Source organism: Gigantopelta aegis, chromosome 2 (genome assembly GCF_016097555.1).
Source record: "Gigantopelta aegis isolate Gae_Host chromosome 2, Gae_host_genome, whole genome shotgun sequence".
Lineage (NCBI taxonomy): Eukaryota > Metazoa > Mollusca > Gastropoda > Neomphalida > Peltospiridae > Gigantopelta > Gigantopelta aegis.
This window is the reverse complement of record NC_054700.1, coordinates 7,812,584-7,837,431: the sequence shown is the minus strand read 5'-3', so window position 1 is coordinate 7,837,431 and position 24,848 is coordinate 7,812,584. Positions and strand designations below refer to the sequence as shown.

General features: G+C 40.3%; 1 protein-coding gene across 1 annotated transcript; it reads right to left on the bottom strand.

Annotated features, from left to right (window-relative positions):
* Positions 1-2,736: 2,736 nt before the first annotated feature.
* Positions 2,737-23,676, bottom strand: LOC121380736 (bifunctional peptidase and arginyl-hydroxylase JMJD5-like). The gene is made up of 7 exons (XM_041509698.1): positions 23,353-23,676; positions 21,160-21,311; positions 18,633-18,802; positions 12,889-13,049; positions 7,128-7,292; positions 6,374-6,476; positions 2,737-3,467 (listed from the first exon to the last, which is right to left on the bottom strand). The coding sequence occupies exons 1-7, from the start codon at positions 23,610-23,612 to the stop codon at positions 3,261-3,263; spliced, it is 1,218 nt and encodes a 405-aa protein (XP_041365632.1). The 5' UTR covers positions 23,613-23,676; the 3' UTR covers positions 2,737-3,260.
* Between the last annotated feature and the right edge of the window lie 1,172 nt (positions 23,677-24,848).

The following is a 24,848-nucleotide window of genomic DNA, read 5'->3' as shown; positions in this document are numbered from 1 at the left end:
AAGGTTTTGATTGGACGAATGAAAGGTCAACTGGACATGAGCTCCAACAGGCTGCTGTTAGATCCACATGTAATAGTGGAGCTAATTTTAATTAGATTGGCTTGTCTTTATAACCATTACTTCACAGACGAACGTGCGTTTTTAGAATTATGAAAAACAAATAATGCATCTTGGGGTACTTCAAATACTTGGATCACAAGAACCACTTCAGGTGTACGAAAATTAATATTCCAAATAAATTAGCTCAGTCATTTGAGTGCTCGCTTGAGGTGCTTGAACCACCTCGGTTGATCCATTCAGCTGATTGGGTTTCTTCTTGTTCCAGCCAGTGCACGACAACTGGACAAAGGCCGTGGTATGTGCTTTCCTGTCTGTGGGAAAGTGCATATAAAAGATCCCTTGCTGCATTAGGAAAAATGTAGGGGGTTTCCTCTAAAGACTACGAGTCAGAATTACCAAATGTTTGACATCCAATAGCCGATGATTAATTAATCAATGTGTTTCAGTTGTGTCCGAATGGGCCCACCGACGGGGATCGATCCCAGACCGACCGCGCATCGAGCGGGCGCTTTACCACTGGGCTACGTCCAGCCCCTATTATGTTAGACACCAAATAGTATAAAATCTGCTGGCATGTTGTTAAACAGGCAATACTTTTTACTGAACAAAAACTAAAAAGAATCAACAAAGATAAGTGCCTGTCAAGCTCATAGGATACCAGGGGTTTTATCTATAGTTCTCCCATCCTACAGACATTTTTTTTTTTTTGTAAATAATTTTAGTTTGGTTTGACGTAAGAAGAAAAGTAAAAGTGTTTTGAAAATAACAATAACAACAACAAACATTTGTGTGTGCAATTTAGAAATAAATCGGTTCAGAAATAAATAACTTGTAGTAAATTCCATAGTTTAAAAAATGCGTTCCCTGTGGGAAGGACTATAGCTAAGACGATAGAGCGCTCGTCTGGGGTGTTTGGGTCGTACGATCGAATCCCCTGAGTGGAACCATTCTCTGACTGGGTGTTTATTTTTCATCTCAACCAGTGCTCCGTGGCTGGTATACAAAATGCCGTGGTAATGTGCTGTTTTGTCATTGATAAAATGCATATAAAATAGCCCTTGCTGCTAATGAAATATAATGTAGCAGGTTTCCTCTGATGACTGTATGTCAGAATTACCAAATGTTTGACATCCAGTAGCCGATTAAGAATAGATCAATGTGATCTAGTTAAACAAAACAAACTTTAACATACTACCCCTTCCCCTTGACGACCACAAAATGTATTCTTTTTAGGGTAAGGGGGTCTATCTATATTTTAAAAGCTGCAAACTAGCAGGATGTTATTCAGAACAATGCTTGGTGTTCCTCGGATGTTAGAAAATTGTTTTTGAAGCTACCCATTCATCCCTAAAAAATCACCACAATTCGATTGTGCCTCCATAATATATTGTGCCGCACTCTCTCAAATATTATTATTTGTATTATTGTCCCAGACCATTTAATTGTGAAGTTGTCAGAGTTGATTGTCTCGACTATGGTTATGGGGTTCACGTTATCGTACAAGCTGAGAATACATTTTTGCTGTCGAAGTCCACAGTGGCGGATCCAGAAAATCCTTTGGGGGGGGGGGGGGGGGGCAATGACTTGAGGCAGGATGCTAAAGGAACTTTGGGGGAGGTTTGGAAGGGGATTGTAAGAACACTGAAAATTAATATATAATAAAATTATAACTGTCTCAAAATTTAGGGGGGGGGGGGGGCGGGCCCCTGCCCCACTCACCCCACCCCAGATCCGCCTCTGGTCCATGTTCCAATCGTAGCCTCTCTTCTTCAGGTTTCCATCACTTGTATTGCAAACAAGCCTTTATGCAATAGCTTTCGTGTAAGCTTATGCTAGTCTCAGACTGTCAACTGTCACGACGAAGTTGGCCAATTTGATGTTGCGTTGTAATTTCCCCCAACTCCCGACTGACGATGGGTGCGCTCAGATTAATAACTAGCGGGTTATACGACGAGCACTAGACAGTTATAGAAGTTGTGAGAGCAGACAGTTGGCCAACGTTGTGCTAGCAGTTGGTAGTCTGACCCTAGCCTTGGTCTAGTGACTTTGCTGAGTGTGTGATCGTTGTAAGAAAATCACCTGTTAAAATACTCAAGAGTTAAAGACTGAGTTGGAGAAACTAATGTTATCTAAGTTCTAAATAGCCTACACCTTGCCCTTGGGTCACATTCAGGGGACAATGATTAAGAATCACGGGTAACCGGTAATTAGTTCACCTGCTTTTTACCCAGGTAACCGATTGTTCAATTACGAGAACTACACTAATCGTTTACATTCTGTTGACTTTTCAACTGAAAGTGTAAGGAAAATAATATACATGTATATAATGAAAAATACCGAAAATATTATTTTTATGAACAATTATTTCTTTCAGAACAAGCAATAGTTCACCACGTAACCGATTGGCGGTTCTTGTGAATTTAAATTTGCGTAACCAGCACATTCATGGGGAATATGCAAAATTTCAAGTTCCAATTAAGTTCAACCCGAGTTACATTCGTGGGCAATGAGATAAATTTGATCCGAATACCAACCAAGTTCCAAATGACCTTGATTTGGGATTACATTCATGTGACTGGAATGTATACAAGTGAAAAATACTATCCTGGTGAACGCACATTCCAAATATGACAGCCATCCGGGAATTAAATGATTTAAGATATAAATGCAAATATATTTTGTTTAACCAAACATGTTTTTATTTTACCATGCCAATATAAGTTCGATTCATAACCAGTGTTTCTTGCTACGTGTGCAATTATTAATATGTTACAAAATCTTGTTTTTAACTGTTAACTTTTAGATACCGTATGTCAAAATTACCAAATGTTTGACATCCAATAGCCGATGATTAATAAAGCAATGTGCTCTAATAGTGTAGTTAAACAAAACAAACTTTAACTTTAACTTTGGTAACTTTAAAGACACTAGTCACGAAACCGTTTAAGATGTCCAAGAGTGTTATGACAAGTTCATTACTGCTGATCACTTTATATAAACAATATTGAAGCCAGTTCCCTTGTGCAAAGAATATGCAATTTGATATCCTGACAGAACTTTTCTCTGCTTGTTTCATGGCAGTCTCAGTGAAATAATGTTCTTGTTAGATGGATAGAAATAAAAAGTTAAAAACCCAGGAATAATATTATTAATTATACGTTGCAATATTTTTCAAATACAAATTCCAATCTGTTTTCCCTCTAAAGTTCCTCTTTTGTGTTGGTTATTTCATCGTTCTCACTTCCGGCCCATAATTCAGCCATTTCATCTGTAATTCTTCTGTAGTTGGCCATATAGTCGTTTCCAATATTCTTCTTGTAAGTTTTTACAAAGTCGTGTAAGTCGAATGCATATAATTCTTTCCATGAAAGAAGGCCATCTTGGTCCGTGTCAAAGTTATTGAAAACCTACAATAATAAAAACAACCATTTAAAAAAAACAGACCGCAGGTGCGTCGGAAGGAATTTGATATTGAGGAGGCGGAGGGGTGGGTGAGTGAGGGACAGGGGTAGCCCTCTTGCTGCAGGGGGTGCGCGAGTGTCTCCCGCGGAGAATTTTCAAATATACTTGTGTGTACGCCCGATTCAATGATCAATTTTATTTTAAGGAAAATTAAGACTTTTAGTAAAAATCGTTGCTTGCCGCAAATATTGGGGCGGCAACTGCCTGTCCTGCCGCTCTAGCTCCGAATCCCTGGGACCGGCCCCGGTGGCATCGTGGTTAGGCCATCGGTCAACAGGCTGGTAGGTACTGGGTTCGGATCCAGATACCGACTCCAAACCCCGAGTGAGTGCTCCGCAAGGCTCAATGGGTAGGTGTAAACCACTTGCACCGACCAGTGATCCATAACTGGTTCAACAAAGGCCATTGTTTGTGCTATCCTGCCTGTGAGAAGCGCAAATAAAAGATCCCTTGCTGCTAATCGGTAAGAGTAGCCCATGAAGTGGCGACAGCGGGTTTCCTCTCAAAATCTGTGTGGTCCTTAACCATATGTCTGACGCCATATAACCGTAAATAAAATGTGTTGAGTGCGTCGTTAAATAAAACATTTCTTTCTTTCTTTCTTTCTTTCCTTTCCGAATCCCTGGGCTCTAGTTCTTAAACATTACGGCGTAGTTTTACTATTAAAGCCATTTTTGATAACTGAAATCAGACATAATTTAGATTTTATTGTTTAGATTTTGAATCTCCGTACATCAGGCCCCGTGCTTATAAACCTTAAAGTCTAGATTTTAATAAAGTCCAGACTTTAACGTCATGGCAATGTCATTCAAATAGCATTACGTTAAAGTCTGGACTTTATTAAAGTCTAGACTTTAAGTTTTATAAGCACGGGCCAAGAAGTGTCTGTTCACCCTGGTGTTTATAATATTGTGGTCAAGATCCATGGCCGCAGCTAGCGGACAGTTGTCCTCCCCCAAATGTTTTACTGGTTATTGATATTGACGTTTTAATTATGTGACCTCCCTGAAATGGCTACAAAATGGTATTTAAGAACCTCTAGATTTCAAAATGTCTGGGGAACATACCCCCAAACCCCCTAGTGTCTAGCGTCTCCCATGCTCATTCGTTTCAACAATTCATCTCCCCACCCCACCGCACCCCACCCCCACCCAACAAAAATCCTATCTACGGCCCTGAGATCAGATGTCCTCTGTAAACAAAGAACCTGACAGTGATTCATATCTGCATACTCCCACGACTTCATGGTAGCTTCTTTTGGAATCACTCTTGTACAGAGATCCAGTAATGAATACTGTCAATCCTGAAATTAACGCGTCCCTAAATTAATGCTGGGCAGACTAAAATGCGACATGAAATTAATGAGAGTGGTCTCCCGTATATGTATGCTACGGCTTGAACTGCATCTATTCCACACTTTTAAAGTTTATATTGTTTTGCTGTGTTACTGATGGGTAAATTTACCAAGATTATTGTCTGTTTCCTTGTGAAAAATCCTTCATTTTGAGGGCAAAGTACCTTGAAAGGTTTACTGGCGAAAACCTACATAAAATAATAATAACTGTTTGAAGGTGTTGAAAGTGAAAGGAGGAAATGACTTTGTCAAACATACCTGATCAATATCGGTCTATTAACGGCGTAACACGAGTCAGTCACATGAGTAGAGAACTGATTTCCCAGGTGATTTGGTTCAGTAAATATTGAGTGTAACCGACCTCGGTGGTGTCGTAGTTAAGCCATCGGACATAAGGTTCGTAGGTACTGAGTTCGCAGCCCGGTACCGTCTCCACCCAGAGCGAGTTTGAACAAACTCAATGGGTACATGTAGGTGTAAGACCACTATACCCTTTTTCTCTCATTAACCACGATGAATAAATATTGAGTGTATTTCACTAATGCTAGGACGCAGATTATCAGCTGTAACGACGACGTTGGCCAACTCGACGGTTGCGTTGTAATTTCCTCAACTCCCGACTTACGGGTAAGCTCAGATTTACAACTAATGGGTTATATCACGAGCGCTCAGACTAGCAACTGGACAGCTGTAGAAATCGCGACAGCAAAAGTTGGCCAACTTTGTGCTGGCAGTTGGTAGTCTTACTTTGGCATTAGTTTGTATTTGTCAATTATTGACCGTCATTGAGGGCAATATCATGTTTTATGGACCGAAAAAATTGATCTGAACCTAGCATTACGTTACCTACTCATTAATTGGATAGAATTTTGTCTCATCTTTATTTTCATTGGTTAGGGCAATATCACTTTTGATGGACCGGTGGGAACGTCTCAGGGCAATATCACTATTTACGGAAGGTCATGTGACTGGTTTTTAACCAGTAAGAATACAGATATATTTTCATTATGTAATAAAGAATAATATACAATATCGTTATCTTGCCTTCTGTAATCTCGACAACCTAAGATATATCGAGGTTTAAAAAAAAATACTCCATGGCCCATTGGGCTATTTCTCGTTTCAGCCAGTTCTCCACGACTAGTGTAACAAAGGTCCTGGTAGGTACTATTCTGTCTGTGAAACAACGCATATTAAAAAAAAAAATCTCTTATTGCTAATTCGTTGAAATTAGTAGACCATGTAGTTGAGGCAGCGGGTTTCGTCTTTAATTATCTATGTGGTCTTTAACCATAATAATATATCCAACGCTATATAACCATAGTTAAAATATGTTGAGTACGATATTAAAAATAAAACCTTTCTTTCTTTCTATGCTATAATTTTCACTAACAACTACTACGTTTATCTCCAATACCACTGATATACTACGTCGATCCCTTCAGCATCGAGATAATGAAGCTTGTATCTTGTTTACACAGTCTGACCTAAACTTACCTCCATTTTGACATTGTAGTTCGGTATGATCTCATCCCAACCTTCGTCGAATTCTTCTTTACTGATGACGTCTGCGTCTGGCAACGTGGTGAGCAGCAGAGTTCTGAGAGAACAAATGAGTAAACTAGTATTAATATATCGAGGGACAAGGACTGGGATGTGGAGTTGGGCAAAAGAGGCTGAAAAGTTAAAGTTTGTTTTGTTTAACGACATCACTAGAGCACATTGATTTATTATTATTAATCATCGGCTGTTGGGTGTCAAACATTTGGTAATTTCGAGTTATGGTTTTAGAGAGGAAACTCGCTACAAGTTTTCTATTAGTAGCAAGGGGTCTTTTATATGCATCATTCCACATACAAGAAAGCACATATCACGTCTTTTGACATACCAGTCGTGGTGCACTGGCTGGAATGAAAAATAACCTAATGGGGCCCACCGACGGAATACTGCGCAACGAATAGAGTACCGAGAAGAAACCCGATAAACATGTTTTAGTAGTAGCAAGGGATCTTTTATATGCATCATCCCACAGACAGGATAACACATACCACGGACTTTGATATACCAGTCGTGCTGTACTGGCTGGAACCAAAAATAGCCCAACGGGCATCCAATAACCGGGGGATGAATAAATCAATGTCCTCTAGTGGTGTCGTTAAACAGAACAATTGTTTTTAACTGAGTTACACCTCGTCCCTCACTGCCTCAACCCACAAGTACATTCCCAACAGAGAATGGTGTCAGAATGTACCTGGCATATTCGCTGATATTTTTCAAAACATATTTGTTGATTGAAACTTCTTCATTCACGCCGCTTCCCTTAGCACAGTCTGTTCTGTTGAACCAGGAGAGTGGGTAGAACCAAATATTGACCGCCAGGTTCCGATCACCGAAAGAATTTACCTGGTGAAACCACCTGGAAAAAAAGAGAAAGAAACTTGTTTTAAATGTCGGTTTAATGTCACCTCAGCACATTTTAAGATATATGGCTATTTGATGTCTAACAGTCCAGTTGGAAGAAAAAAGAAAGAAAAAAAAGAAAAGAACAATAGCATAATTTTGTACCAAGTGTACGATTTTCGTTCACATTCTTAAAGCATTAATCTCAAATGTATATTTTAAATTTTGATAAATCATTTAGAATTGAGAATTCATATATTCGATATCTTTAGGTATGCTTATTAATCGAGGTCACACAGAATGCACGAGTATTATTCTTCATTTATTAAAGGGACTGTCCTGAGTCCGTTTCCATTGTAAGATGTTGCCGACGGATAGAGCCTTTGACATATTAAATATATTTTAAAAACCAGGGGCCTAATTCACAAAGGTCTCTTAGGCTCTGCTAGACAACAAAGCATCCTCTTAGCAAGTCTTTTAGCATTGCACTGCGAGATCGCAAAGTTGCGAGAGTTTAGTGAATTAGGCCCAAGGTCTTTGTTCTCGTTCTAATGCTTGTAGTAGCCCGAATATGACGTCACCTCCCAATAATTTCGTACGTACGAAAAACATATATCTATTTCGAATTAAAATGAAAACTGATTACTACAAACATTAGCAGACGACCACAGATACGTTGGATATACAAAGACTGATATTCTAAACAAGAAAATGTATTTAATATGTAATTTTAGACGCCAAAAAGGTTCTGTAATACATCTTACAATGGTTTCAAAGTCAGGACAGTCCCTTTACAACATGGTCAGAAGACTTGTGTGTGGTATATATAATGGCAGTTGACGCGTTAACAATCACACAAAGGTTTGTTAACTGTAGTTGTGTTTATAGTTTTGAATTTGTATAAAGTGAGACGAAATTGCAGCTTTAATCAATATTTGGAAACATCCCAAATATCTATACAAAATTCAACAAAATGTTAAAATATATTTTAAGTAAGATAATTATTGTGTTTGTCTGCGTAGATTCATTTCATACATGTTTGAAATTGATATACAGATATAACATACTGGATGATTTGGGGTGGGGGGGGGGGTGGGTGGGTATGGTTTTTATGTAAAAAGTAAAGTTTGTTTTATTTAACGACGCCACTAGAGCACATTTATTTTTTATCTTATCATCGGCTATTGGACGTCAAACATATGGTCATTCTGAAACCCGCTGTCGCCACATAGACTACTCTTTTACGACAGGCAGCAAGGTATCTTTTATTTGCGCTTCCCACAGGCAGGATAGCATAAACCATGGCCTTTGCTGAACCAGTTATGGATCACTGGTCGGTGCAAGTGGTTTACACCTACCCATTGAGCCTTGCGGAGCACTCACTCAGGGTTTGGAGTCGGTATCTGGATTAAAAATCCCATGCCTCGACTGGGATCCGAACCCAGTACCTACCAGCCTGTATACCGATGGCCTAACCAGGACGCCACCGAGGCCGGTTTTGTGTAAAACTGCATGCAACATAATTCAAGAAAGATAACTCTTGCAATCTTACGAACATGTTAGCCGTTAGAAGTGTACTCCCTTTCAATATATTCCACGAGCTATTTTACGCCACTGGAATTTTCGTAAAATTTATTGTCCAGTTTGTCTGTTTGTCCATCTGTATGTCTGTATATTATTTGTCTGATAAACGGTGATATATACCACAACTTTTGAAATATGAAAATTAGTTTTTGGACTTTTTTCCCCCAATATTCGAAGATATTTAGATAGAATTTTGTATATTGCTTTATAATGTAGTGTTGCATATTAAGTTGAACTATCATGACAAATTACCCCTTTTTACAGAGTTATGGCCTTTAACTGAAGAGATAAGAAAATTGGTTAGGCTCGGTAGGGGACATGTATTGCTTCAGACGTACTCTCCGAATGCTTGTTATATTAAGTGATTATACACTAGACACGAAAAGAAATGCGAATTACCAGCTTTCACATTAATTTTAATTTTTTAATACGGAATTACTAACACATACTGAAATTCAGGTGATTTACAGGTTGATATAGTGTTTATCATTCCACGGAACTGAGCGTTTGTAATCAAGTAAGCCTTGTCTAATTACAAACTAATGCTAGGCTCAGACTACCAACTGTCACGACTTCTACGACTGTCCAGTTGCTAGTCTGAGCGCTCTTACAACTCGATTCTCGTGGTATAACCAGCCCATTAGTTGTTGATCTTAGCGCATCCGCCGTAAGTCGGGAGTTGGGGGAACTTACAACGCAATCGTTGAGTCGGCCAACTTCGTCGTGACAGTTGACAGTAAGACTCTAGCATAAATATACCCTGCGTTTCTTTTGGCGATTAGTATATGTATTACCTGTAAATGTTTGAAGCAGATGTTTTCCAGTGTGTATTTAATTGATTTTCATACCATATGTCACCGTTGCACTATGAAGTATTGTTGCAGCGAATGAATCCGCCTGACTAAATGAATAAACAGGGGCGGATCCAGGCTTTTTTAATAGGGGGGGGGGGGTCCAAAATTCGTCGTTTTTGAAAATAAAATTTAAAGGTCCTTGACAGGTGGACGGGATTATGTATTATGTAATATATATTGTTTTACCCAAAATAGGGGGGGGGGCGGGGGGCATGCCCGCCTGAATCCGCGCCTGATAAATGTTTAACAATACTCCAGCACAATAAAATATATCGGTTATAGAGGGTCAAACAAAGGTAAATGTCCGACTGATACACAACGATGTCAATGTAGAATTTGTGTCACCACACACACACACACACACCCCGTACAAAATCCTGGATCAGCCTCTGGTACACGTACCTTTTCTCGATTTCGCATACAGGACAACCGGAGCTACTAAAGACTAGTCGTGAGTAATGTGTACGTACCTTAACGATCAAGTTTTCAAGTTCTTTATTTGCTTTGAGTTTTACAACTCATCAGCTGAATACATAACATAAATAATACAACATAGTTATACAAAATACACACGTGCATAACAATGGTGCATGTAGTTTATATATAAAATCATATATAGCCCGTGATAAATGTATTACTTGTAAAAATTGGATCTAATAATCTAGTTAGTGATGTTAGTTTATTTCTAACATCACTATAGCTGTCAACAAGTATTCTAAATGTTTTCCCTGGGAATCAGTTAATTCGATGTAACGCGATCTCTGTGACAAAAAAAACCCTCTAAAATATAACAGTTTAAAAAAACCCACCAAAATACATAGTGAATTACCCACAAAGGATCATTTGGAAGATAATTAGACTTTGCAGTCTTAGGAAGCAGGATATATAAATACGCTTTTAACGATTATATCATTAACGAGGAAAAAAGAGAGAATTGTTCATCAAATTTTTTTAACCCGTAGTTATTAGGTGTCTTAACTCATCTTCTATAATATGCTGTTCGGAACTACCTACAGTCCTACCCACCTCGTCCGCCACCCTTACTGTCATAACCACCTCATCCTCCACCCCTACTGTCATACCCACCTCGTCCGCCACGCTTACTGTCATACCCACCTCGTCCGCCACCCATGCTCTCATACCCACTTCGTCCGCCACCCTTATTCTCATACCCGCCTCGTCCTTCACCCCTACTCTCATACCCACCTCGTCCGCCACCCCTACTCTCATACCCACCTCGTCCTCCACCCTTATTCTCATACACACCTCGTCCGCCACCCCTACTGTCATACCCACCTCGTCCTCCACCCTTACCCTCATATCCACCTCATCCACCACCCATACTCTCATACCCACCTCGTCCGCCACCCTTACTCTCATACCCACATCATCCGCCACCCATACTTTCATACCCACTTCGTCTGCCACCCTTATTCTCATACCCACCTCGTCCTTCACCCCTACTCTCATACCCACCTCGTCCGCCACCCCTACTCTCATATCCACCTCATCCTCCACCCTTATTCTCATACACACCTCGTCCGCCACTCCTACTCTCATACACACCTCGTCCGCCACCCATACTCTCATCCCCACCTCGTCCTCCACCCTTACTCTCATGCCCACCTCATCCTCCACCCCTACCCTCATACACCTCGTCCTCCACCCATACTATCATACCCACCTCGTCCTCCACCCATACTCTCATACCCACCTCGTCCTCCGCCCTTACTCTTATACCCACCTCGTCCTCCACCCTTACTATCATACCCACCTCGTCCTCCACCCTTACTATCATACCCACCTCGTCCTCCACCCTTACTCTCATACCCACCTCGTCCTTCACCCTTACTCTCATACCCACCTCGTCCTCCACTCATACTATCATACCCACCTCGTCCTCCACCCTTACTCTCATACCCACCTCGTCCTTCACCCTTACTCTCATCCGCACCTCGTCCTGACACCCCTACTCTCATACCCACCTCGTCCGACACCCTTACCCTCATCCCCACCTCGTCCTCCACCCTTACTATCATACCCACCTCGTCCTCCACCCTTACTATCATACCCACCTCGTCCTCTACCCTTACTATCATACCCACCTCGTCCGACACCCTTACTCTCATACCCACCTCGTCCGACACCCTTACTCTCATACCCACCTCGTCCTCCACCCTTACTATCATACCCACCTCGTCCTCCACCCTTACTATCATACCCACCTCGTCCTCCACCCTTACTATCATACGCACCTCGTCCTCCACCCATACTCTCATACCCACCTCGTCCTTCACCCATACTCTCATACCCACCTCGTCATCCACCCTTACTCTCATGCCCACCTCATCCTCCACCCCTACCCTCATACACCTCGTCCTCCACCCATACCATCATACCCACCTCGTCCTCCACCCATACTCTCATACCCACCTCGTCCTCCACCCTTACTCTCATACCCACCTCGTCCTCCACCCTTACTATCATACCCACCTCGTCCTTCACCCTTACTCTCATCCGCACCTCGTCCTTCACCCTTACTCTCATACCCACCTCGTCCTCCACCCTTACTCTCATACCCACCTCGTCCTTCACCCTTACTCTCATACCCACCTCGTCCTCCACCCTTACTCTCATACCCACCTCGTCCTCCACCCTTACTATCATACCCACCTCGTCCTCCACCCTTACTATCATACCCACCTCGTCCTCCACCCATACTATCATACCCACCTCGTCCTCCACCCTTACTATCATACCCACCTCGTCCTCCACCCTTACTCTCATACCCACCTCGTCCTCCACCCTTACTATCATACCCACCTCGTCCGCCACCCCTACTTTCATACCCACCTCGTCCTCCACCCTTACTCTTATACCCACCTCGTCCTCCACCCTTACTATCATACCCACCTCGTCTGCCACCCCTACTCTCATACCCACCTCGTCCTCCGCCCTTACTCTTATACCCACCTCGTCCTCCACCCTTACTATCATACCCACCTCGTCCTCCACCCTTACTATCATACCCACCTCGTCCTCCACCCTTACTCTCATACCCACCTCGTCCTCCACCCTTACTCTCATACCCACCTCGTCCTCCACCCTTACTCTCATACCCACCTCGTCCTCCACCCTTACTATCATACCCACCTCGGTTTTGGCACATCATACCTGTTTGGAATAAAAAGACAGTCTCCCTTTTCCATGCGTGCCGAGTACCATGGGATGTTCCTAAAGGCTGGGTATTTATACATATCCACACTGTCGACATCCATGGAACTGTAACCTCTTTCTTCTATCCAGCCGTCTTTCATAACCGCCTCCTCCTGATCCTGAAAATAAAAACAATCGTAACCAAGGTTAACTCCAAAGGAAGGATTCAGTGCGTCTCAATAGTGCTCCTTTTATACCCCAAACGCATGCACATGTATACTCACGTAAGCAAATTTACTTATGTAAGTAAATATACTCATGTGAGTATACATGTCATGCGAACGCATTTGCTCACGTGAGTAAAATTACTCCAGGAGTAAATTTGCATGTGGTCCGGAGCACATGCAAAAGTATATTTACTCATTAGCAAATTTTTTCCATATGCAATTCTGTCATGCGAACGCTTAGTAAAAATACTCACATAAGTATTACCAGTTTAATAAACTTGAGATTGAGAAGGTTTAAAAAACAATCATCATCAGACCAGACATGTAGATTTTATAAGCACTATTTTTAGTAAAAGGCTGTCTAGACATTTGGCCAAAACGGCCTTCACTGCATAAAATTTGTTGAAAACTTAACACAGCTGCTTTCATTTCGTGTGCTTTACGGGGATTAAATGTGAAAATGGCTGCAAAATCAAAATCTATCTCAAGACGAGGACAAGTATGGACCGATGATGAAACTTTAACTGTTCTAAATTTATGGAAGGAATTGAATATTGAAGAAAGATTGGATGATCTAAAAGTCAACAAGTCAAACCTTTATAAAACTTTATCGTCTGCCCTGGAGGATTTTGGTTTCGAAAAATCACCAGAACAGTGCAAGATAAAAATGCATACTTTAAAACGCACATACCGAAACTGCAAAAATAAACTAAATAAGAGTGGTGCCAGTCGGTGATTGTGCAAGCATTTGGATAAACTTGATGAAATCCTGGGAAACAGACCAGCTATATCTCCCATTAAGGTCATTGAATCATTAACCAGAGCCAGAGGTAATGCATCTGATGAAGGAAGTGATATCGGTGAAGAAAATAGTGTTCACAATGACCAAGGTCTAACACTGGATAGTGATATTGAATAGGATCCTATTGAACCGAGCGTCATTGATGAAGTTTTGGAACCATCGGATACAATCCCAAACAAAAAAGCAAGGAAATCTCTTTTTGAAACCACACCATCATCCTCTACACAAAACACTTCTAAATCAGTGAGTGGCAAGACCAACGCTGCTTCCACTACCTCCACCAATAAAAAAGCTCGCAAAAATCGCCTGGAACTTGTTCTTGGGATTGTCATGTCAGAGTTTTCATCTGCTAATCAAATAATTGAAAATAAGTACGTTGAGCTAGAGAAACAGAAGATCGAAGTTGAAATTAAACGCATAGAAATGGAGAAATGCAAGATGGAAATGGAAGAGCGACAGAGGAGGGAAGAGCGTAAACACCAATATGATATGATGCAGATGATCCTTGGATGTGTTAACCAGAGGGCCACACCAGGTCCTAATAGAAACGCACATAATATGGGACCAGCATCCTCAAATTGGCAAATGCCTAATGCCTTGGACACAGCAAACACTATTTTCTTCGACTCTTCTGGTTCTTCATTTTATGACATGTGAATGTTTTACAGAAAATGTAAACAAAGTTACAGCATTTTATTTTTCCCACTGTTTTTAATTTGAAATGTTTTGGTTTTTTTGTGTGTTTTTTAGGCAGATAGTCAGTTCAGTTTTTAATTTAATTAATGATCTATAAGGGTAATTATAGATTATGAATACATGTATTAGCAAGCAGTTAGTTTTTACTTTTTAAAAAATCAGTTCTATTGATTAGTATTGGCTATTTGGTTTAAACAAGGAGGAAATTAAAATTAACATTGACAAATGTACTAGTAGTAATAAATTCAACACGTTTTCGTGATTTGTCTGTTATTAATGCATGATAGTGATGTTGGGTGGGTAGATGTGAGCTTAACATAACTGTCAACAATAGTTCATCAATGTAGTCATAAACTGCTGCCAACTGGTTCAATATAGGATGTGTTGCCCTGTCTGTGAGAAAGAGCACATAAAATATTCTTTGCTCTTAATTGAAAAAAGTAGCCTATTTGATGGCAACTGGTTTCTTCTGTAGACCATATCACACAAATTCTATATTTAAAACCTAATAGTCGATTAATGAATGTGCTGGATTATCATTAAACAGAGAGGGATAATACTTTCCACACTTATCTCAGTCTGCATAAGTTGCGGTGGGAAGTCGGATCGATTCCCCTTGGTGAACCCATTAAGTTACTTCCCGTTCCAACCTGTGATTCACAACAGGTATAACAAAAGCTGTGTTATTTACTATCCTGTCTGTGGAATGGAGGATATAAAATACTCCTTACTGCTAGTTAAGAGTGGCAGCAGGTGTCCGCTCTTGTTATCTGAACGTTCCGTAACCATATGTCGGACTTCATATAACCGTAAGTAAAATATGTTGAGTGCATCATTAAATAAAACAACTGGTGATCAAAGACAATACTATATAAGAGTATTTCGACAGTTAGTTCAACATTTAAAACAATAATAATGATTCAAAAGAAACACACATTTGTTTATTGCAATAAAACAAAAAATCAAAAGCATTGTTTATTTGAATAAAACAAATATCTGTCATCAGCGTTTATCTGAATGAACAAATGAACATTCGCATTCAAAAACCATTAGCATAGGCTTGAGTAATATGTTTTCGAATCAGAACTCCTGATTTTCCCCCAGCATCCAAGTTTCTGTCAGTTTCTATGTCACCAGTAACATCCTGTGGATCCTTTTCGTTCCAGTTCTCATCATAGAGCTGATTGTGGGTCTCGCATATGTTGTGTAGCACAACACAGGCCGCAATGACACTGCAAGCAAACTGAACATCTACATCCAGGCGCTTCTGGAGACACCGCCATCGACCCTTGAGACGTCCAAACGAATTTTCTATGGTCATTCGGGCACTACTCAGCCTGTAGTTAAAGGTCTTCTGTTCGTCAGAAAGAGAAGACCGGTTACTGTACGGTTTTAGAAGCCAGTGCCTCAGAGGGTAGGCCGGGTCACCGATAAGGACAATTGGTATTGTGACATCTTTTTCTGGAAGAGACACTGTTTTCAGCCAATGTGGGAATAGGATGGAATTCTCACCCTTGAAGAAGAGCTCAGAATTTGCTAACACTCTGGCGTCATGTACGCGCCCAGGCCAACCAATGTTTATATCCCTGAATATGTATTTGTGGTCACACACACCCTGCAGGATGAGCGAGTACCACCCTTTTCTATTAAGATAATCACCATGGGAGTCTTGTGGTCCGATGATGGGAATGTGGCATCCATCAATCGCCCCAGCACAGTTAGGAAAATTCCATTTCTTTTGAAATCCATTTATTACCTCCTTCAGGTCGTCATCCTTAGGAAAATACAAATACTCATCCATTAGGACATTTATTATGGCTTCACTCACATCATGGATAGATTCTGATACTGTGGATTTTCCCACTCCAAACAGATGCGCTATAGTTCGATACTCCGCAGTCGATGCCATCCAGTAGATGGCTATACCCACTCGTTTTCGTAAGTCAAGTGGCATACGAACCCAGTTTTCCTTTGATTTCAAAACATCTGACAGTTTGTCACAAATTGAATCAAAAACGTTCCTGTCCATTCGGAAATTGCCATACCACTCTTGTTGTTCCTCTCCACTGTTTAGATTCTCCCACCACGTGGACTTCCTTTCTTTTGCCCAGATACGTTTTTCTTGTGTTAATCCTACAGCAAGAGCAACACACACTTTGTATGGGAAATATCTTCTGACTCTCTTGTGGTACGATAACAACCTTTCCATCCTGGTTTTAGTAGAAACTAAAGAAAATTTAAATCTATCCGTCTTTTATATGACTGAAATACTCACCTTTCTTAATTTCATGCGAACGCTTAGCAATTTTGCTTTTACTTACATCAGTAAATTTTCTCAAGAGCAAATTTACTCATATGGGTAAATTTTGTGCATGCGTTTGGGGTATTAGACGGTGAGTAGTAGTTTTGCATTTGTATAGTTTCGATCTGTGACAATTCAGAACAATGAGAAGAAACACATGTTTTATTTAACGACACAGTCAACACATTAATTTACGGTTATATGGCGTCAGACATATGGTTAAGGACTACACATATATTGAGAGAGGAAACCAGCTGTCGCCATTTCATGGGTTACTCTTTCCGATTAGCAGCAAGGGATCTTTTATATGCATCATCCCACAGGCAGGGTAGTACATACCACGGATTTGATATACCAGTCGTGGTGTACTGGCTAGAACGACAAATAGCCCAATGGACCCACCGACGGGGATCGATCCCACACTGGCCGCGCATCGAGCGAACGCTGTGCCACTCCGCTAAGTCTCACCAAGAACAATGAGAGTTCGAGGTAAAGGCAACGCCAGGTGACGACACACGAAATAAGTATCCTCAAAAACGCAAAATCGGAAACCAGTCTAGCATGTCGTATGGAACACAAAAGTAAAAGTTTGTTTTGTTTAACTAGAGCACATTGATTTAGTAATCAGCGGCTATTGGATGTCAGACATTTGGTAATTCTGACATATAGTCTTAGAGAGGAAATCCGCTACATTTTCTCATTAGTAGCAAGTGATCTTTTATATGCACCATCACAGAGACAGGATAGCACATATCACGGCCTTTGGTATACCAGTCGTGGTGCACTGGCTGAAACGAGTAATAGTCCAATGGGCCCACCGTCGGGCATTGAACCCAAACCGACTGCGCATCAAGCGAACGCTTTACCACTGGGCTACGTCCTGGCCCCAATTAAAAATAAATAAATATCTCAATATTTAACTTACATGAATTTAGCTAGGGGGCTAGAGGTCACTTGAGCTAACATGAGCCATGAACCGAACTAAAAATAAGTAGAAACGCATGTGCTGGTCGGAAAAAAAGTTTTGGTTTGTGTACCGTAGGGTTAAAGGTCCTATATCAAAGCTGAAACTATAATACTGCGTTATTTTCACATTTATTTGTAATAAATAATTACAAATTAATCGATTCCATGCATAATCTTTCCATAATTAACTCTAGAATAATAATTTTATAAAGTCTTGCACTGGACGAAAAGAGGGATTTTCACGAATAATTTGTAGCTAAATATAGCATGTCCTCCATCTTTGTTTCTTTTGTCAGTTGACCGCAAATATAAATCTTGGATAACTTACGAGTAGTGTATTCAATGTATACGCATGAAACAGTGACGTCGTTAGATAATGTGTGTGTTATATTCTCAAGATTCCCACCTAAATAATTTAGTTTTTACTAGTTAATGGAATTATTTGGTTTGTAATTTTTTTTATAGGTATATAGCTCAAGGCATAAACTTTATGTTTCAAAGCAAAACATTTAAAATGTTTTTGGCGGGAACCGCCATTATTGCAACTTCGACACAGCATCTTTAATAATATTATACGTAGATAGGATTTTCTATATGCTGTACCGTTTTTTCTTTTATTTACCAGCGGCAAAATGGGCTAACATTTTTCTTCTTGTTTTTTTTCTTCTTTTTTAACATATATTTTATTACAAGTGATAATCATTTTGAAATACATGTATAATATTTCTGAATTTACATAAAATGTTTATTATGTATGAAGGTTACTGACCGAGTTTATGAAGATTAATTCCTTCGTTCCGTCCAGCAGACAGTTGATGTTGTCAAACTCATCGTTGTGCAGCACTGACTTGGTGCCGCCACTGCTAAACCACGCGATTACCTTCGTCAACGTATCCCCGAATCCACCACACAGCAGACATTTTGGCAGGTTGATGTCCGCTAAATAGAAACAAATAACGAACAAGGTTGACGGTCCTCCATAAGTCCAAAATATTGGACTCGAGTACTCGAGGGTCAAACAGACTCGAGTCTTGCTAAGACTCGGCCCGTGCCCGAGTACTCGAATACTCGTGGAGACCCTACACGGATGCTGTATGCCAGTGTATGGGTTCCTAGCTCTCTCTTTTTATCAATTTTTTCTTCTGTTTTTTTTCTCTCTCTCTCTCTCTTTTCTTTCCTTTCTTTCTTTCTTTTTTTTTGTTTGTTGGGGGGGGGGTTTAAAGGGGAGTTTGCTGGGGTTTGTTGTTATTTGTTTGTTTATTTGTTGTTGTTTTTTAACTCAAACATTCACAATGTATTTATAATAATAATAATACTTTTGGAGTTTTTGTTTTTAGAAAACCCATACTCGTGAATACTTCGTTAGTTGTTAAAAAGGATCTGTTCGACGGAAACACGTCACAGAGGCAGCGCACCCAGGATAGATCTATGCTAGATGACAGGTCACAGAGGCAGCGCACCCAGGATAGATCTATGTTAGATGATAGGTCACAGAGGTAGCGCACCCAGGATAGATCTATGCTAGATGACAGGTCACAGAGGTAGCGCACCCAGGATAGATCTATGCTAGATGACAGGTCACAGAGGCAGCGCACCCAGGATAGATCTATGCTAGATGACAGGTCACAGAGGCAGCGCACCCAGGATAGATCTATGCTAGATGACAGGTCACAGAGGCAGCGCACCCAGGATAGATCTATGCTAGATGACAGGTCACAGAGGCAGCGCACCCAGGATAGATCTATGCTAGATGACAGGTCACAGAGGCAGCGCACCCAGGATAGATCTATGTTAGATGATAGGTCACAGAGGCAGCGCACCCAGGATAGATCTATGATAGATGACAGGTCACAGAGGCAGCGCACCCAGGATAGATCTATGATAGATGACAGGTCACAGAGGCAGCGCACCCAGGATAGATCTATGTTAGATGACAGGTCACAGAGGCAGCGCACCCAGGATAGATCTATGTTAGATGACAGGTCACAGAGGCAGCGCACCCAGGGTAGATCTATGTTAGATGACAGGTCACAGAGGTAGCGCACCCAGGATAGATCTATGCTAGATGACAGGTCACAGAGGTAGCGCACCCAGGATAGATCTATGCTAGATGACAGGTCACAGAGGTAGCGCACCCAGGATAGATCTATGCTAGATGACAGGTCACAGAGGCAGCGCACCCAGGATAGATCTATGTTAGATGACAGGTCACAGAGGTAGCGCACCCAGGATAGATCTATGTTAGATGACAGGTCACAGAGGCAGCGCACCCAGGATAGATCTATGTTAGATGACAGGTCACAGAGGCAGCGCACCCAGGATAGATCTATGCTAGATGACAGGTCACAGAGGCAGCGCACCCAGGATAGATCTATGTTAGATGACAGGTCACAGAGGCAGCGCACCCAGGATAGATCTATGTTAGATGACAGGTCACAGAGGCAGCGCACCCAGGATAGATCTATGATAGATGACAGGTCACAGAGGCAGCGCACCCAGGATAGATCTATGTTAGATGACAGGTCACAGAGGCAGCGCACCCATGATAGATCTATGCTAGATGGCAGGTTTTATTATCAACCAAATTGCACATAAAAGTGACAGACCCTAGTTTTTAAAAACACACGTTCGTCTGTAAAGTAATGGTTATTGAGACAAGCTCCGGTTATTCTTAGACGATATTTCTTTGTTTAAACATCACAGACTTTAGCTTCTCTCTGTTATAACCGTATCTAAATGTGCGTTGCAGGTTTGTAAATTAACTAAACTTAGTGTCCATTTTCACGGGCTGAAACTAGGCTCTGCGCCTTTAAAGGGACTATCCTCAGCTTTCAACCATTGTAACACATTTGTGACAGAGCATTTTTAATAAATACAATTACATGTCAAGTACATTTACATACACACACACACACACACACACACATATATATATATATATGTGTGTGTGTGTGTGTGTGTGTGTGTGTGTGTGTGTGTGTGTGTGTTATTTAATGTGTTTCTTGTTATCCTAATTCTGTATTATTTGCCAAAACTATATTTTACCTTCAAATAATTTCATACGTACGAATTTAACAAATATATATATATTAGGATGTAAAATGAAATTCGAGTATTAGGACGATAATAAACAGTATTCAAGATGTAACTTCAAATGTTAAAAAATATTTATTAATCTAAAATATATTACATTGGTTGTAAACCTAGGAGAGTCGAAGGTAAAGTTTAAATGGTTAATAATTTTAAGTACTGTGATAAAGTATTCGATCTGGTATTCACCCTGACCGCAGACGAACCTTTCATGGACATTGGCAAGTCGTTTACGAGGTAGATGTCTTTAGTCTTGTAGATGTTTAGGAACTTCTTTAGACTCATCCTCTCCATCCCAAAGTCGCGATTTTCCTTCTTCCCTTCTTCTACTTCAATCATGATGTTACCAAACGTTTTACTGTAGAACAATACAAAATGTGTTAAAGAGAAATTTCTTTTAGTACCGACAACTTTAGAATAGGATTTTTATACGCATTATACGACCAAATAATAACAAAGTACGACGTGAAACGGTACGAAAATTAATGTGTATAGTCTAATTGGCTATATAATAATAGTAATACAATAAATAAATAAATAAATAATAAGAAGAAGAACGCACTTTTAATATTTTGATGCCCTATTCTAACTGGTTAAATATATAATGCTATTAATAGACCCAAGACTGCTAGCAGCTTTAATGTTCATGGTTTATTCCAAGTGGTAAAGTAATAAAAATATACCCGATACTGCTTCTTTAAAATGTAACATTGTTGATTGTTAAATGTGAAACATATATCCGAGACCATAGCTTTAATGCAGATGACCTGTTCTAAATGGCTAAGTAATACAAATATATTCGAGAATCCAGCTTTAATGTCTATTCTAAATGGTTAAATAATAAAAATATGTAGACACTCCAAGCAAAATTATACATGCGACTGTAGCTTTAATGTGGATTGTTTATTCTACATGGCTAAATAAAAAATATATATACACGCGACTGTAGCTTTAATGTGGATTGTTTATTCTACATGGCTAAATAAAATATATATATACACGCGACTGTAGCTTTAATGTGGATTGTCTATTCTACATGGTAATACAAAATAAACCAACATTTTTAGTTAACTAATAAAAAGTAAACAAAAAATTGCAGCTTTAATGTTGAATGGTCTATTCTAAGTTAAATGTGAATGGTCCATTCTAAGTGGCTAATAATGTTTAATGTACACTAGACCGTAGCTTTAATGTCGATGGTCTGTTATAAATGATTAAATAATAGAGCGCTTGCTGGACGTGCATAGGTCATAGGATCGAACCGCCTCAGTGGACCCATTTTCTAACTGGGATCTTTCCCGACTCAACCAGTGCCCCTCGACTGGTTTATGCTGATCTGTGTGTGGGATGGTGTATATAAACGATCCCATGCTACTATTGGAAAAATGTAGCAGGTTTCTTCTCTTGGACTATATATATATATATATATATATATATACATACATACATACATACAGCCAAACCTGTCTTAAGCGGTCACACAAGGGAGTAGATAAAAGTGACCGCTTAAGACAGGTGACCGCTGATTACAGGTTGCGACATATAGTGTCTTTAAAACGTTTGTTGTTTCTTGTTTTACCGTTTGTACTGCTAATTAACGGATACGTGCTTCACAGTTGACTATAAATCAACTTTTGACATGTCGTCTCCATCAAAAAACCTGCACCTGGAATGTATTAATTTAACTGTTCTCAACAAGTTTGTTTTCTTTTTCCATTTAATTATTTAATTTATTTAATGTCATAGTACGTGAATCTACAAATGTCAAGCGTAGCCTGCCCAGAGGCAATTAGATGCATTCCAGCGTCAAACTTTCTTAATTGATACACAGTCGAGATGTCGAGACTGGAAGGGGACTAGTTTTCCTGAAGGTGTGATGATCGGTTATTTGCTGCACCTTATCGCTGTTATTAAAATATCCCTTTCATATAATAGTACATTTTTACTGTGGCCGCTTAATACAGGTATTTTTGAGATTTGGGATCCGATTTTGTGGCCGCTGGCCATGTTAGACAGACGAACGCTAATTACAGGTGCATTTATATTATAAATTGTTTGGGACGGGAAAATGTGGCCGCTTAAGGCAGGTGACCGCTGATTACAGGTGGCCGCTAGGACAGGTTTCACTATATATATATATATATATATATATATATATATATATAAAGTTACCAAATGTTTGATATTCAATAGCGTTAAACAAAACACACTTTAACTTGTGTGTGGGACAGTGCAGATAAAAGATCCCTTGCTGCTAATAGACTAAGACTAAAACTACGTGTCAAAAATAGCATATGGTTGTCATGCAATAGCCAGCGATTAATAAATCAATATGCTCTAGTGGTGTCGTTAAAGAAAACAAACGTTTAAACTTTTCTTTAGTTTTAAACTAAACCTACCTGAGATATTCGTCTGTCCATTTGGTGTACGCCGGAAACTTAATTCGGTCTAAAACCCCACGAAACAGGACCGGCTTCATTGGCTTAACATATCGTTTGTAAAACTCTATAGGGTGGGGGAAATCCTCCAACACTGGCACTTCTCCCACGGGAGGGATGTGCTTGCCGAAAGGCTTACCGTGTCCTGGCGGATCGTCCCCCTCCACAGTTATAGGATAGAAAACGAAAAGAAAGCAGATGAGACTAAAACGTATTGCCATCTTCTCCGCGTTTTGTATGTGTATACGCTTCTGTGTATGCGCTTTGTGTTTGTGTAGGTTTAATTTTATAGTAACTGTTTTCCACTGATAACATTTACGAGTCCGTGGTCTGTGTCAGGTTGTGTCACAGCTGGCGAGGATGGGGCGTCATATTGATGCGACAGCGGGATTCACGTCGGATTCCATTAAGAATGTGTACCGTGCCGAGAGCCACAGAACACGGATACGATGGCGGGCTATCCCAGTGAAAAACCCCCAAATGTATCACATATAGGTGGGAAGTCATTTTTGAATGAAATACTATATTTCTCACCTACCACAGGGCGTACGTGATATACCTCAGTCATTTTGTTTAACGACACCACTACAGCACATTGATTTATTAATCATCGGCTATTGGATGTTAAACATTTGGTAATTTTAACATATAATCTTAGAAAGGAAACCCGCCGCATTTTCCCATTAGTAACCAAGGGATCCCATAGACAGGATAGCACATACAACGGCCTTTGATATACCAGGAGCGAGAAATAGCCCAGTGGGCCCACCGACGGGGATCGATCCCAAGCCGAAACCTCGGTCATAGAGCTCCCACCTGGAGACAGCGTACGCGCTCCCGTTTTGGTAAGGAGGGGGCAAGGTGGAGGATGGTGGGTTTATGTTTGCCTGAAAATGCCGAAATCTAGATAACAACATTTATTCAAATTTTGCATTACTACCAAACAGCTATATATAGAGATCGAATTGAAATGCATGAACACTAGTATAAAATAATATAGGCTGGTAGGTACATGGTTCGCAGCCCGCTACCGGCTCCCACCTAGAGCGAGTTTTAACGACTCAGTGGATGGATGTAAGACCACTACACCCTCTTCTCTCTCATTAATCACTAAACAACTAACAACTAACCCACTGTCCTGGACAGACCGCCCAGATAGTTGACAGCGTGCTTGAACCTTAATTGGATGTAAGCATGAAATGAATGACTACTAGTATAAAACACCATAAAACTGTGTTTCAAGGACACAGAGACACCAGAGCAGAATACCGCCCACGGACACAGTGGCTGCTAACGCCCCCATAAGTAGATTTATAGAAACGTGTTAGTGTTGTTTGTTTTATCACTATAATTAACTAATTATTTAGTGCTATTTAGTGTGGTGTTGCAAATATATATAGGTGTCGTTGTTGTTATTGTTATTGTTGTTATTATTATTATTGTTGTTGTTGTTGTTG